Here is a 16013-nt window from a genome sequence, read left to right as displayed (position 1 = left end):
AGGATGGAGATCAGTTAACAGTCCAACATTCAGTTCTTGATATAGAAGCCCAGGAGGTCAGGTTCTCATCTGCCTCTGAAAAATGATGATTCATCTCACTTTGAGAAACAGTAGCTCTATATCGAGAGCACTTCACAAACTCTTTATAAGTAGTTAAACCCTAGTGTAATCAGCGCGTCCTTTTCAGGTCTTCTGCTGTTGCCTGAATGGCCTTAGACACAGATTCTCTTGGCCTCTCAACAGCAGCAGATCAACATGGTGAAGAGAGTAGAACAAGAACCTACAGAGCTGGGGCTTGAGAAAGAATTTTGCTGAGGAGCAGGCTTTCAAAAAGAAGTTCCTAGAGGTCAAGCTATGATGTTCAAACAGCTTTGAAATACCCTGGATGATACTGAGAGACTGGTGCCCTTGGGGTTTCGTGGGTGGGATGCAGTAGGAGCTTCCTGGTAAAGGCAGGGTTTACAGCTCAGTTTGATAATAGAGTCAGGGACTCACTAGAGTTGTCTAGGTTGAAAGGTTGAAGTTAGAACCTAGCCAGTAATCAGAGAGAAGGGGAGAATATTCTAACCTCTGAGGGGTTGGAGAGAGCTATACAGGGTGAGGGCTGAGGTGGAACAGAGGCTTGCTTCTGCTTTACCATAAATTAAAAAGAGGCTATGAAATTGCTTTGTAATTACTCTAGAGTGCTGTACAAATGTGGGTGTGAAATCTAGTATGCTACCTCTAGCCTATTTCTAGTCCCAAAGAAGAGAAAAAGACACGAGGGCAAAGGGCTAGATATTGGGTGCAGTGAAGAACAGCTGCCTCTCTACAGGTGCATGGGAGGACACCAGCAGCTGGTGAGGCTGAGAGATCCCACTCATTTCCAGGCTGCCTAGAGTTGGCTAAGGAACCACTGAGTCGAGGGTGCAAAAGATGCTCAGAAGGAGCGAGGCAGGAGGCAGGGATATCACAGACGTCCATCAGTCCATGCTGTCACAAACCCCATCTGTCATCAGCAGATCACAGTGTCTTACCTTATTTTACCCCTAGTCGGTCACCCTCCACTTTGGAGAAAGAGAAAAATAGAAAAATGGAGATTGGAGAGGATAGGGTATAGCTCAGGGGTAGAGTGTGTGCCTAGCATGCACAAGGTCCTGGGTTCAATCCCCAGTACTTCCACTAAAAATAAATAAATAAAAACCTAATTACCTCCCTCCCCCCAAAAAACAAACGAACCAAAAAACTGGAGATTGTAGTCATTACAAATTTGCTACGTTTAGCTAGCCTTTTTCATGTCGGAAGGCTGTTCTGTTCTTTCATTGTAAACCTCTTAAGACCATCAGTGGCATATAATAATACCAATGTTGAAGGAACTTTGAGATTTTATAAGTTAATTCTGCTACAGGTATCCGTTCAATCATTTAGTGAAAACGTCCTCCGTTGTCTGACTGCACTCTGCTTGCAGCCTAATGTCTCCTTTCTCCCCTCAATTTTCTGTCCTGTTGTAGTTCAGCCTTCAGTCTCCACCAACATGCTCTCTTCTCTCTCTCCCTTGTCTTTGCCTGTTGAAATCCTTGCAATCTCAGAGTGGTGATGTGGGATTATGGAAAAGCAGAGGGCTGGGCATCCAGAGACATACCTTCTTTTTCTTTCTTTCTTTTTTTTTTTCTTGGTGGGGGACGGAGAATAATTAGGTTTGTTTATTTATTTATTTAGTTACTGACTGACTGACTTATTTAATGGAGGTACTGGGGATTGAACCCAGGACCTCGTGCTTGCTAAGCAGGCGCTCTGCCACTGAGCTATACCACACTCCCCCCCAACTCAGAGGTGTACTTTCTGAATGTCCAGATTTTTCTACTCTGTATGTGATATTGGGTAGATGCTCTTCCTCCTTAAAGGGCTTTATTTTTCTTTTCTTTCATTTTCTTGTCTGTAAAATGATAGGATTGGAATGGGTATTTTCTAAGGTCCCTCTGGCTGTAATATTCTATAATATGCTTCTTTAATAAAGCCTTCCCAAACACTTTAGCCTGAAGGTTTGGCCCCATTCTCTGAACTCTTACAGCAGGTCATTTAGAGATTTTTTTTGACTTCTATTAGGCTTATGCATCCACCTGACTTCTCTCTACTGAAAAGAAAGAGTCGCTTGACAACAGTCTTAGTTATTCTTGCCTCGTCCCTGATGCCTTGCATACGACAGACATTCAACAAATACTTGCTGAATGGATTACTGGATTTTAGAGGAGTACCTCGAATAAATTTCGAGTAGCCAAAATGATTTAGGAGTAGTATGAATTTAAAATTATGTTTTTTTTTGGATTATTTTCAGGACATTCTAAGACAGAATTTCTGACTGAATTTCTTATTCTGCAAATTTGCAACTGTTTGGTAAAGGAAACAAATGAATGAGATAGAATCTAGGGAGTGTCACGTAAGAGAGAAAATACTTGAGTGGTCCGTTCAACTAGATGTGATTATACACTGCTGGGATCAGAGACTGGCAGCATTATTGCTGGGACAGAACAGCGAAATACTAATTATTTAATTTTTTCTAATAATAATTAAGTGCTAATTAGTATTTAGCTAATTAAATGAGATACAACTTTTTACATGCTTCCATTTACCAGGTCAGTAAGTAAAAATTGGACTTAAGGTGGCTGGTTAAAATCGAAATAGAACTTTTGGAGTACTATAGCCAATTTCATTTCCTTTCCAACTTATTTTCAAAAGCTACCATCTATGTTAAAATATGAGCAAGATTCTATGGTTAGACTTTTATTTTTTCCCCAGCTTTATTGAGGCATAATTGACAAAAAAATTGTAACATATTTAAAGGGTATAACGTGATGATATTATATACATATACATTGTGAAATGATCCCCCCATCAAGTTAAATAATACATCCATCACCCCACATATTTACCTTTTCTTCTCTCTTTTTGGTGAGAACATTTCAGTTCTACGGTCTTAGCAAATTCCAGGTATACCATACAGTGTTGAAATCAACTATAGTCACCATGTTATCCATTAGATCCTCGGACCTTACTCATCTTGTAAGTGATACCAACCTTTCCCTTTTTCCCCCACCACCAAGACCCTCGCAATCCCTTTCTGTTCTGTCTTTATGAGTTTCACTTGTTTTTTTCTTTTTAAGTTCCACATTCAAGTGATATCATGCAATATTTGTCTTTGTCTGGCTTATTTCCCTTAGCATAATGTGTTCTAGGTCCCTGACAGTTACTCTTGACTGCTTCCATTTGGTGTGTGCAAGACAGAATAAAGCCCCGAGTCATATCTGTTGTCAAGTGCACAGCAAGTGCCCCACGGGGATGTGCTTTTCTAAGGACTGGATGGAGTTAGGTGTTCTCTTTCCTTGTGCTTCCCTCTGAGTCCTGGTCATCTAACATATTTCTTTTTTGGGAATGTGTACCTTTCCAGTCATAGTAACTCAGGTCCTTCATCAATACCTTTGAAAACTCCCTGCTTCATTTATCAGTGGTATTTCAGTACCTCTCTTTATATCTTATGCACCTTCTCACCTTCACCCTTATTTCCATCTTGTGAAACGGAACAATGGAAAAAGAAAAAGACAGGCAAGGGGAACTACAGCTGGTAGGTTAAGGACTACCAATGCTCAACTCTCACAGGTAGCGTCACCGGTGTTACCAGTGCTCAGCTCTCATGGGTAGTGTCACCAGTGTTTTCATTCAAATGCAGTGACAACCATCTGGGAAAATGCCCATTTTAATGACATGATTTAATTTGAAACTAAGTAAACCATTTGTGGCAGTTGATCAGGCTCCTGTTTTACTCTTTATCGTTCTAAAACATTACATGATGACTACTCAAAAAAAAACCCAAAAACAAGGTAATTAGAATTGAAGCTGTGGGGTTAAATATCGGCAAAAAAGCCAACAGTGGGTTGGTATAATTATACAATAAACTGTAATGAATGCTATTAATACACACCCTCTATGGATAGATACAGTCTACCCAGCCTTCTGTTTGCAAAACTAGAAACTGGCTGCTGAAGTCCATGAGAGAAACTTTACTATAGCTGAAGTTGTAAACATAGAGATGCTTTCAAAGATTACTCTGTGATGAGCAACTTTGACAATGAGGAAATTAAAGGGAATAAGTGTTGATTTTGAGGTATCTCAAGGTTTATCATCTTTATTAAGCCAGATCCCATCTTTTCTTTCCATATAGTACTATCTTTCCTAAGAATCTATGGTAATTAGACAAGAGTTCATAACTACTGAGAAGCTAAAAACAGGTCTACAAACATTGCTTATCGTAGCAAAATAAAGTCGGCCACATCTTTTTTTACTGAAATAAAAGGGATTTTTTTTTTATCTTTTTCATTTTCTATGTGGGATTTTATGGCATTACGCATCGACTTTCCAGTAATTGAAACAGAATTGCTGCCTGTCAGCCAAAAGGGACAGGGTGCCCTGAAATTATGCATGTCTGATGACCCCTTAGTATACAGTGCTGCACTCTGTAGAACCACTTTAGGATGCCGCTACATGTGTTATCTTCTGCTTACTGCGATTATAACATGGCATGTACCTTTCATGCCATTAGGCATTTTATGCTGGCTTTAAAAAAAAATCATATAGCATGACTTACTATTTACTTCATCTTTACTGACAGTGAGAAAAGAGAAATGGCTATTTTCAAGCTAGTGATGCTTTTTTCTGTCCCAGCTCTCCTCAAGAATAAGCTTCCTTTCTCCCTGTATCTTATTTTCTTTTGTGGAGCTATATTCTATTTGATATACAAAATATTTATTGTGAATATTTTGGCTTATAGATTCAGCCTTTAGGCACACAATTTTTTTGTTGTTTAAAAACTTCTTTTGAATAAACTTCTGTTTTTGAATAAGAATACTTAAGTTTTGAGAGGCAGCTACATTTTATCAGACACTTAAAGGAAAAAATATTTTAGTAATGTGGTGTTCTAAAATGCTCAGTTACCCCCTTATGTAAGAATTATTTTAAAAATACATAATATTTTGTTTTAAGAAATAAGAGTAACCATCTGTATATAGTGATGTCTCCTAGTTTCTGATGTTAGACAAATTGCAAAGCAAGTTACCAAAATTTAACTTATATTTAAGGAGGCACAATGAATAATTCATAATTACTGATACAGGAATATAGTCCAATAATTTGCTGGATTTGTCAAACTTGTTTTTTGTTTTTGTTTTTGTTTTCCATTTTTAAGCCAATCCTTTGTATCATTTTACCAAGTAATAGTACTTTGATGAATTTTTATTACTTAAGCTCTCCTTGTATTCCACGGTTCTTATTTTTTGCCTCTACTAAAATTCTAATATATTATGTCTTCCTTCTCAAATAAAAAGTAGCTCTGGCTGATTGTCATATAGGATGCCTTCTCTGTCCCTGACTCTCACGTGCTTCATGTTTCTACAGTCCTGATTCTTTAGATATTCTTTCCAATTCCACAGCACTTTCTGACCTATCAGCAGTGAAGTAAATCCTAGAAAGCATCTCTTTAATTTTATTTTCCTACTAAAAGTTCAACGTGATTCCCCCTTGCCTAGCAAATAAAATCTCTTTCATAGGGAAACACTCGAAACTGGCTGGCTCCAAACTCCCTTTATGGTTCTACTTCTTCCATATCAGAATTTCTCACCCTCCTTGAGTACACCAAGCCCCTGGGCTCCCCTAGCCACTCCTCATATTGTTTGCTTCATATGATGCTTCTTCCCCTCACCTTTGCCCCTGAAAATCCTGCCAGTTTTCAAAAGCTTAGATTTTTTTTCCCTCTATGAAGCCTGTCTTATAGTCTCCCCAAAATAGAAATAAATAATCTTGTTTTCCTCTGAACTTTTATCGTATTTTATCACTATTTAATTCATTTTTCTTTTAAAGTTGTTACGATTTTTTAAAAAAATTTCATCTATAATTGAATGACAAGTTTCTTATGAGCAAGGATTAAAAATGGTACTAATTGTATGTTTTATAATTTCCAATATACTTTTTAAAATTACTTCATTTAGTTCTATGGCAAGCCTTTGGGATAAATATTTTTGTTGGCCACATTTTACAAATAAGCAGACTAAAACTCAAAAGGTTAAAATATTTCCTCAAGATTATGTAGTTAGTTAATAGCAGAGTTAGGACTCATCTCTCTAAAGTTCAGGCTTTTTTCCACCATACTACACTAATTCTTAGACCAGTAATAATAATAACACAACAACAATGGTAATATATAATAGCTAATTTATGTTGAGTGCTTATAATAATCCAGGAACTATGTTTTACCTACAGAGTACATGACATTTAAAATTTTTCTATTATGAAAAAATTTTAAATATATCCTTCAAAAAGTAGAGTACATAATGAATTTCTTTGTACCCATAACTTAGCTTCGACAATTATCAGCATTTTGTTTGCCTTGTTTTATCTGTATTGGACATATTATCTATGTCATCCTTTAATATACCATTCTTTTACATAATGCACTTCTCATATAATATCTGGTTTTTATCTCTAATATAACCACAATTCCATTATTACACCTAACAAATTAATTATAACCTCTTAATAGGCTGTTACCTTCTTTTCTGTTTTCTTCAGTCATTTCCACAGTGTCATTTGACAATTGTTTTGTTTTAGTCAGCATCCAAGCAAAGCATGATTATTGCATTTAGTTGAAGTGCCTCCCGAGTCCCTTTGAAAGTGGGAAGATACATTCTTCTATTCTCTTTATCCTTAGCAATATTGACCCATTTCCATGAGTATAAGCATTTTATTCAGAATTACGCCAATACTGATGAACTTCCAATGAGGAAATCTTTTCTACAGTAAATTTCATCATGCCAATTTAACTTCTGGATTAACTTACACAATGAAATCAAAACGTATTTATTTCTTCCAGACTAGAAATTTCTTTCTGAGTTTCTTCCCAGGCTTCTTTTTCTGAATTTTCATTGCATTTAATTTTGAAATTTTTAATACACTATGAAAATCAGTAAACATACATTTAATACTAACTAAGGAGGACTCTGTACACATTGTTACTCCACAATTCTATATAATCCTTTGTATCTCATTCCATCTATTAATTATAGGCTTATTGTGATCATGGGCTTTGTTTTCTCCTGGTAGAGGCTTAGTAAATGTTTGCTGAATTATTTAATATTGAGATACTGTGAATATTTTATTGCCAAAATTAAAGACTGTGTGAATTTTGTTAATTAATGATTTGAACTGAGCCCTGGCAGATTACTACTCTGCAAGTTCAGAAATAACACCATGTTGCAGTGCCAGAATAATTATCTAATATTTGTAAAGGGACTGAACAGTTTGTCCAGAAATTTTCCTGCCTGTGTCCCCAGCTGGTGATGGCAGCAGGGAATTTGATAACTAAGTGTTCTGTGCTTCTGGTATCTCTAGCAGCCTGGGAGTCCCAAGGCTATGAAATACTTGGTTTCATCAAATATAATTACACTCATCTTTAATTTATATTATATTATTTTGTGTCCTTTCTCAAACCTCTTGCTATAAAGTTGCCTGAATTACGACATGGAAAGTCTTTGTCATGTTACACATTCTCTTTAACATTTAGTTTGTTCAACTACTATTTCTTAGTGAATATTTTTCTTGTCTTTGTTCTTAATCTGTATGTTGTTTTTGTAGACAACATTGGTTTTTTTTTTCCCCACAATATTTGTGACGGTTGCTTTGGTCATACCTAATGACCAAACTACCAAAGAGTGTATCTTTGCCATTTATAGCAACAGATTATTTCAAAGGGAAATTGCAAGGATGTGGATTTTATTATTCCTGTTTGCAAAGGAGGTTATGGCTTTGACAGGAAGCTTTATAAGTGTGTTTTAGAGTCCCACAAACTCGTAGTACAATTGAATGATAAGTTGTCTGACTTCTGGGTCCTGTTTGTTGGCTCTGTTACAGGAAACCCACTTACCGCAAATGTTTAACACTGTTTACTATTCATTTAAATTTTTTTCTGATTACATAAATAATGCATGTTCACTGAGAGAATTTGGAAAATAAGAAATTTCCAGTGATTCATATAGCAGTAATCTCTGATTTTGTTGTTGCTCTAAAGAATATTAGAATAAGGTAGAGATCAGCTTGTCTAGGCCCTCTTTATTCAAATAAATAAAGATGATGATAGAAACTTCCACCTGAGAGAGATTAAGGCGGGATTATTGTCCAGGTCTCCCAACTGCTAGTATAGTGAGTTTATTTTCAGGCATTTTAGACAAAGAATTAGAAAGTTCAACATTTGATGGAAATTTTAAGGTTAAAAAAAAGTGCAATTTATTTCTCCTGATTTTACTGTAATAATTAGGATTTTTTTAAATTTTGTTATTTTTGACTGCAGTTGGTATTTGTTAATGACATTTATATATACTAGCTTTTCTAGAAAAGGAAATTAGAACCCTATGGAAAAAATGTTTAAATATTATACAAACTGATCTAACTCTATGAAAGTTACTGAAGAATTAGGGAAAACTGGAAGGAAGACCCAAAGTTAAGACGGTTCAGAGAGCACGAGGGAAAGCTAAACACGGGCAGTGACAAACACTTCCTTGGAAGTCCATTCAAAAAATTATTGCAGAAGAAAAGATCCAGCTTGACTTCCTCTCTGTTCTATTCTCCCTCTGGAACCGTGGATGCCATGCAGGGAGTTCCTGGACCCGTGTGCTGGGCTATTTGATAGTCTTGGAGTGACTGATCTTTGACTCCATGACAGGATATAAACCCTCATGTAAACTCGTATAACTCATATAAACTCTCATTTCAGGGAGGCTCCCTCCTGACATTCTGTTTTGCAATATGGAGAAATAGAAAACAGCCCAATCTTTTAAGTCAGAATGGATTTGCTTTCAAATTCCCGCTATGTGCAGGGCTCTTAAGTGCTTAGAACTGAAGTTTGCTTCTCTCGATAACAGGAGTTACCTCCCATTGACAAGGCTGGCATGGGAACTGGAGTGATGAAGCCCTGAAAGGGCGTGGATGCAGACAGCGGAGGGCTCCAGAAACGTTAGTTTCCTTCTCTTTGTTGGCACAAAGGGAGCAGAAGGTTCCTGGAAGAGGTTTCTTCCTCCTTTAGCTAGAACGAATCATATGACTTCCCCTTCCTTTTCTTCCCTTCTTTCTTCAAATTTTAATAGTTATCACCTGCAGATGATATGAGAGCACAGGGGAGAGCCAATCCTGGCCTGGAGGAGTGCGACACCTGCCAGTTACTGCAGTCTGGAATGCTGAGGGCTGTAGAAGACAGTGGTTCAGGAGTGCAAAGGAGGGAGCCATTCTGGTGCTCAGAGTTGAAGGAGTGAATACAATGAGAGAGTCAGGCAAAGCTTCAGAGAAGCGGGGACATTTCATCAGAACACTAAGGGGTGAGTGGAGGAGAACAGAGAGCTGGAGGAGGGTGGGCTAAACCAGTCAGAAGAAGCAACCTGAGCAAAGATGCAGTGGCACAAAGGTCCTGGAGACAGCTGGCTACTTAGGAACGCGTTTGGGTGAGATTTACAGAGGGCATCCTTCCAAGTTGATCTGCTGTGGCGGGATCCTTCAGCATCTCCATACCAGGACAATTACTCTTCGCCCAAGTCCCACTCATAGACCCGTTCTCTCTTCCCTGCTCTCTCCGTCTCTCTGTAACCCTTTTCTCCAACTCTGTTCCTTGCTCCTTTTCCACCTTGACAAGAGATGGATAGAGTTTCCCAATCCTGTATCTTCTTCTGGTCCAGGAAGATAAGCCCAGAAGTCCTCTTTCTTCGAAGGATTTTACTGCTGATCTCTCTGAGGAAACAGGGGAACTGAAATAATGAGCCTGAGGAAGTCACAAGAGTCCTAGCATCCTTCCCAGTTCTCGAAGTTGTGTCTCATCCTTTCTCTCACAGAAACTGGGAGCGTGTTCACCTCCTGTCCTCCGTGTCTGTGGGGCTTAACATAGTCCCTCCTCCTCCTAACTGTACTTACAGGGACTCCTACCTCTGTGAAGGTCCTTCTTTCCAGGACCTTGTCACATAGAACACAATGGGATGGAAGAAGCACCATCCTCATGAGACAACCTCTCATCCCATAGGTTTCTTCTCCTCGCTATCACCTTCAGTGAGATTCAGTTATGATGTAAACCCTATTTCTTTTGTGCTCATTTTTATTAAAGGATACAAATGGTATATACAGAATACTGACTAATAAGTAAATATAAATACGTACAGGAACAAAATGAAAACAGAAGCAGATTTCTTTTGGCAGTTCTGCATTGGGTGGTGCTTTGTCTTCTAAATTTCTCATTGAGAAAAATGAGTATGTGTAGCTTTTCCAATGGAAAAATAAGATACTATTTATGTTTTTATTCTGTTCAAGTAATCCTGAGGGTTTTCTGTTCTAGGGGGGAATTCTGACTGGACGGAGCAGATCACTAAGTGTTTCATTTTGCTCAGGATATTTACAGAAATTCCTTCCTCGGTTATGCTTTTAGCATTTCCTCGAAGGAATCATCAGAGGTTTTAAAATGAAGCCGGAAATGACCTGATGAGTTCTCTGTTTTAGAAAAATAACTAAACAAATTGTGGCCTGGCCTGTCATAAGTCCGGAGGCGAGAGACCAAATAGGACCCTTTCTAGGAATCAGAGCACAATGAGGGGCTGCCCTTGAGCAGTGGCAGTGAAGGGGAGAGGAAGGAGCAGATACGGGAAGCAGGCACTTTGAAGTAAACATGTCCAAAATTAAACCACCTGTTTTGAAAAACTAGACTTCCCTCCCCAACCCAGCAAATATACTTCCCCTCCCCTTTTATACGTATTGTAAGTTCCACCCTGTTGCCCAAAACTGAAACTTTGATTTCTCTAGCTCCTCATCCCCACATCCAGTCCATCACCAGGTCCTGTTAGTTCTTTCCCCTACATCTCTCTGTCTCTTTTTTTAATGAGGTATATATAGTCAGTTTACAATGTTGTGTCAGTTTCTGGTATACAGCACAATACTTCAGTCATATATGGATATACATATATTCATTTCCATATTCTTTTTCACTGTAAGCTACTACAAGATATTGAATATATTTCCCTGTATTATACAGCATAAACTTGTTTTTCTATTTTATATATACCAATCAGTATCTGCAAATCTCAGACTCCCAGTTTATCCCTCCCCTAAATATCTTTTAAATCCATTCATTTCTCTCTGCTCCTTAGTTTAAACCACCATCATCTCCTGCCTCTTCTTTGAAGAGGACTTTCCAAATGGCTTTCCTTTGCTTTCATGCTTGCTCTCTGCCAGACCATTTCACCAGAATGATCTTCCAACATGAAAATCTGATCCTGTTACCCCTCTACTTCAGTGGCTTCTCGATGCTTTTAGGAAATGGTCCAAACTTTTTTTTCCTATTTTTTTTAATTGAAGTATAGTCAGTTTATAACATTGTGTCAGTTTCTGGTGCGCAACATAATGTTTCAGTCATACATGTACACAACATATGTTTGTTTTCATACTCTTTTTCATAATAGGTTACTACAAGATACTGAATTTGGTTCCCTGTGCTATACAGAAGAAACATGTATATCTATTTCGTATGCAGTAGTTAGTATCTGCAAAATTCATAAGTGGCTTCCAGGACTGCCAGAGCTCGACCCTGCCTCCTGCTCTAGCCTTGTTTCTTACCCTTCTTTTCCTCACTCCTGCTCCTTGACTCCTCTCCGACCTGTCCTGTTCTCCAGCTCACCGGTACCCACAAGTCTTTGCGCACACTGTTCTCTCTACCTGGAACACTCCCCTTTCTCCTCCTTCCTTTTACCTCTTTAATTCCTGGATATTTTAGCTGAAATATCACTGTGTGTGGTGGGACTTCCTGAGCCCTCAGTTAAATCTTCAAGCTTTTTGTATGTCCCATAGCATGACACTCATCACAGGCATATCTATTACGTTGCTTCATTGTCTGTGTTTCCTGCTAGATTATAAACTATGAGTGTGACCAGGGACTGTAGCTGTGTTAGTTACCATTGTAGCCTACTCAGTATAGTAACCATAGCATTAGGTACTAAAATCGTTGATAAATTACACAAAGGAGAGAAGGAAGGAAGGATGGAAGGAAGGAAGGGAGGAAGGAAGGAAGGAAGGAGGCAGGGGAGAGGGAGAAAGAGGGAGTGGAAAGAAAGAAAGAAAAAGTTTTGCAGATAGAGACTACAAAGATTCTGGGGACATGTTGAATGAGATTGGGGAAAAATAGAGTAGTCAGAAACATTCTGAGATTCATTCCTTGAGCAGCTGGATACATGGCAACACTATGACATTGAGGTTAAAAAGAAGTAATAGGCCTGGGTGAAATCATAATGAGTTTAGTCTGAATATCCAGTGCAGAAGTTCAACTGACAGTTAGGAAGATGGGGTCTCAGCTGGAGCCTGGGAAAGACATGTAAGAAAGAAGTTCTGATTGATTCATGTGACAAAGCTGTGCCCACTTTGTGCCAACGCTGTTCTAGGTCCTGGGGATACAAGAGTGAACAAAGAAACCTCTCAGTAAGCTTACATTTCTAGTGAGGGGAGAAGTTCAACACACAAATAGATAAACCGATAGAATGTGATATGGTAATAAGTGCTTTGGACAAAGATAAAGTTAGCTCTTGATTTTCCTCCTTAAAAAAAAATCTTCCCCTTAGTCTGGCCTATCTTTTTGCTCAAGGAATTGTCTAGAAGTAATCTTTGATCCTTCTTTTCCCTCATCCCATATTCAGTCCATCACAAGTTCTCTCAGCTTTATTTGGAAAACAGCTTGAATCCACCCTTCTCTATTCAAACCCCCTAATCCCATCCATCACCATTCTCTCACCTGGACTCTAGCAGTAGCATCCCAGCTGGCTTCCCAGTCTCCTTCTTGACCTCTTCCCTTATACTTCACTCTCCATACCTCCACCAAAGTGGTAGTTTTACCATCTTTATTAGTTCATGTCACTTCTCTGCTGAAAACCTTCCAAGGGCTCCCCATCACTCTTAGAGGAAAACCCCACATCTTCACCTTGGCTTGCAGAACTCTCACCCTGCTGGCTTACATGTCTTCATCTTGTATACTCTCTTTTCACCCACAGCACTTGAACACATTGGCTGTTCCTCAAATATCCTAAATGATTCCTATTTTAGGGCATCAGCTATAGCACCTCTTCTCCTGGAATGCCACCTTTTAGTAATCTTAATAGTACTGGCTCCTTGTTGTTTAGATCTTAGCTTAAAAGTTACCTAAGGAAAGGTGTTCATTTCCAAATCAACATTAAATCGCCACCCAGTCAAGTATCAATCCCCTCACCCTATCTTATATGTCAATAGAGAACTTATCACTGTTTGAGAAGTTTCTTATTTGTTCACTTGGTTGTCTAATTATATCTTGCTCCCTTTCTACCTACTTTTCTAATTGACCTTCCGATCTATTAGTCTTCACACTTCTGGCCCCATAAGACCAGAAACCGTATCTTTCTTATTTCTTCTTCTCTCTCTAACATGTGCCAGCCCTCAATAAATATGTGTTTATATGTTGAATGAATAAATAATCGACCTTCTGGATACCAGTCTCTTCTCTTGTCGGTATATTTTGCATATTATTGCCATATTATCTTTCTTTAAACATTCGTCTTATTGTGCTTCTTTCCGATTCAAGGATGTACAATGGATCGTAATTGCCTGCTACTGTCTGTGCGTGCTTCATACCTCTGTCTTATTTATTAAGTAGTTGAGAATCATTCCAGTCCCCTTCATCTCTCTTGCATATATTATCCTGGGGCTAATCTCTCTTGCCTCTATCATCCTGGGACATATTTAATGGACTAAAGAGAAGAAAGAGATTCTAAGACTATAAGAACCTACATCGTATCAGTTAACAGTTGTTTATCTACACTGGTGGCTTTTCTTCTGTGCTCCAAGTGTATATGTCTTCCTCCCTTTGAGAACTGTGACATTTATAGTCTCATATTTCCTTCGAGAATTTGTCTTAGAGGGACTGTCACAGTGCTAAGACAAAGATGATATTCAATAAATACCTATTTAGTTCATTTGAATTTCTGTCCTTGGTGCTTGTAGATGCCCCTGTTGACAAGAAATCTGGGTACGTAGTAGAAATAACAATAATAGTGGTTGCTTCCCTTGACTGAGCTTCTTCTGTTCTTGCTGCCAGGTACCATACATTTCCCTTACCTGCCTAATAATTTTTTTTTTTAGGATGGATTCTTAGCAGTGAGGAAGGAGGTAATTCAAGGCCCAGGTTACTAAAATCAATTTCCCACTGAAAGAAATGTAATCTATGATGTAGGGACTAAAAGCATAAGCATCAGAATCAGACAGACCTGGGTTTGAATCCTGGCTCCACTGTGATTAGCTGTGTAATGTGACCGCGTTGTCTAACTCAATTTATGAGGTTGGAATGATCATCATACCTACCTCATGAAACTGCTATGATGTAAAAGTACTTAGCATAGAGCCTGGCACAGTACGAGAAATCAGTAAGTGTTATTTATTGCTAGAACATATGTTAGAGAACTCAGCTTTTTTAACCACTTCAGCTCTTCCTACACAACCTACTTGTTAAAAGGTTTACAATCACATTAGCAGAGTATTCCACCTCTAAGTGAAAACTTTAAAATGGAGGAATAGCATGGGAGTGGATTCCATTTTTAGTAGTCTGTCGTCTGCAAAAGGACAGCAACTCTTGGCATCATTAAGTGGTAGGGAAATGAGGGCATTTCTAGGAAGAACAGAGATAACTGATACTTATTAGTAAACCCTGATTATAATTTTAGGTTTCTAAGGTTTTGAAGGACTGGAAAGTGGGGTAAAAGGAAAAGAAATGAGTGTTTGATTAAAACAGAAAAATAGAGTATTGTGTTGATGTAACTGAGAACCATACTTCTGAAGAGCTAATTAGAAAAACATTGTTTTCGCACTGACTTGCTCACCTTTGATGCCATTCTTCAAATCAGAAATAGATAATACTCTGCTCTAATGTGTACAGTTCAGTGTAAAATTTATAGAACAGAAAAAAAAGTTGAAGAAGGCTAAAATAATTATGAATTTCCTTTTAAATGAGTATAACTTAGAGCTAATGTATTTAGAAATAATTTTTTTAAAAAAACCTTTATGTCATAAAAGATGTGCTGTATACATTTACTAGTTTGGTTTTCATTAACAGTAAGCTAAAACAGTAAGTAGATTTTGATAAGAGATTCTTCTGGTTTGTTTTACCTCCAGATTAAAGTCTCTCTCTCGTTTAATGTTTTCTGTGTAATTACAGGGTGTAGGAAAAAACAAGATTGTTGATAGATTCCTTCACCTGCTCAATAGACCCCGAGAATATATCCAGCTGCACAGGTAAGAGGATAAAACCCACAACCTCTTACGATCTGGTTTAACCATTTATTTTGCTCCAATACAATTTAAAAATAATTTCTTAAAGGCCCATATATTAATGTACCAGTTTTATTTCTGTTCCTCCTGCTCTTTACGTGAGAGTCCCTTTGTATGGTGGAGCAGTTTTTACTTTTCTGTATATTGGACATCAAAATATTTTTAAAGAAAAATATATGAAGCTGAACTACCTCAATTAATTCTGATTGTAGATTATGAAGGTTACATAATACAATCAGCAAAAAAGGAAGAAAAGGAATATAACATGAACTTAGTCATTATTGCTGGGTCTATGTCACCATCACACTCATAGCAAACAGGCCTTTTTTTTTTTTTTTGTAATTCATTATCTTTACTAGTTATAAGAAGTTTTAATAAGTTATTTTTCTTGGAATTATTCCTTGTCTTCTAATTATTGGCATAAGGTGGTTTATAATATTTTATGATATTTTAATGTCCTTAGGCCCAGTAATGATATTGTCATTTTTATTTCTGGTATTGGTTATTTGTCTTCTTTTTTTTTTTTTTCACAATCAGTTTTGCCAGGAAATTAGCAACATAATTGGTCTGTTCAAGCAACCAGCTTTTGACAGTGTTGAACCTCTCTTTTGTATGTTTCTTTTAGATTT

The 16013-nt window shown here is 37.8% G+C and overlaps 1 protein-coding gene across 4 annotated transcripts in view; it reads left to right on the top strand.

The window, feature by feature from the left end:
- The window catches only part of VWA8 (von Willebrand factor A domain containing 8), a 297615-nt gene that overhangs the window by 120262 nt on the left and 161340 nt on the right, over positions 1 to 16013 (top strand). For all 4 annotated transcript variants that reach the window (XM_064493121.1, XM_064493122.1, XM_031466068.2 and 1 more), the window contains exon 21: positions 15272 to 15348. In XM_064493121.1, the coding sequence (XP_064349191.1) occupies positions 15272 to 15348 (77 nt within the window). The remainder of the gene's footprint in view (positions 1 to 15271; positions 15349 to 16013) is intronic.

The sequence above is a fragment of the Camelus dromedarius genome, chromosome 13 (assembly GCF_036321535.1).
Source record: "Camelus dromedarius isolate mCamDro1 chromosome 13, mCamDro1.pat, whole genome shotgun sequence".
In the NCBI taxonomy this organism is placed as follows: Eukaryota; Metazoa; Chordata; class Mammalia; order Artiodactyla; family Camelidae; genus Camelus; species Camelus dromedarius.
This window is presented reverse-complemented; position numbering and strand designations above follow the sequence as displayed.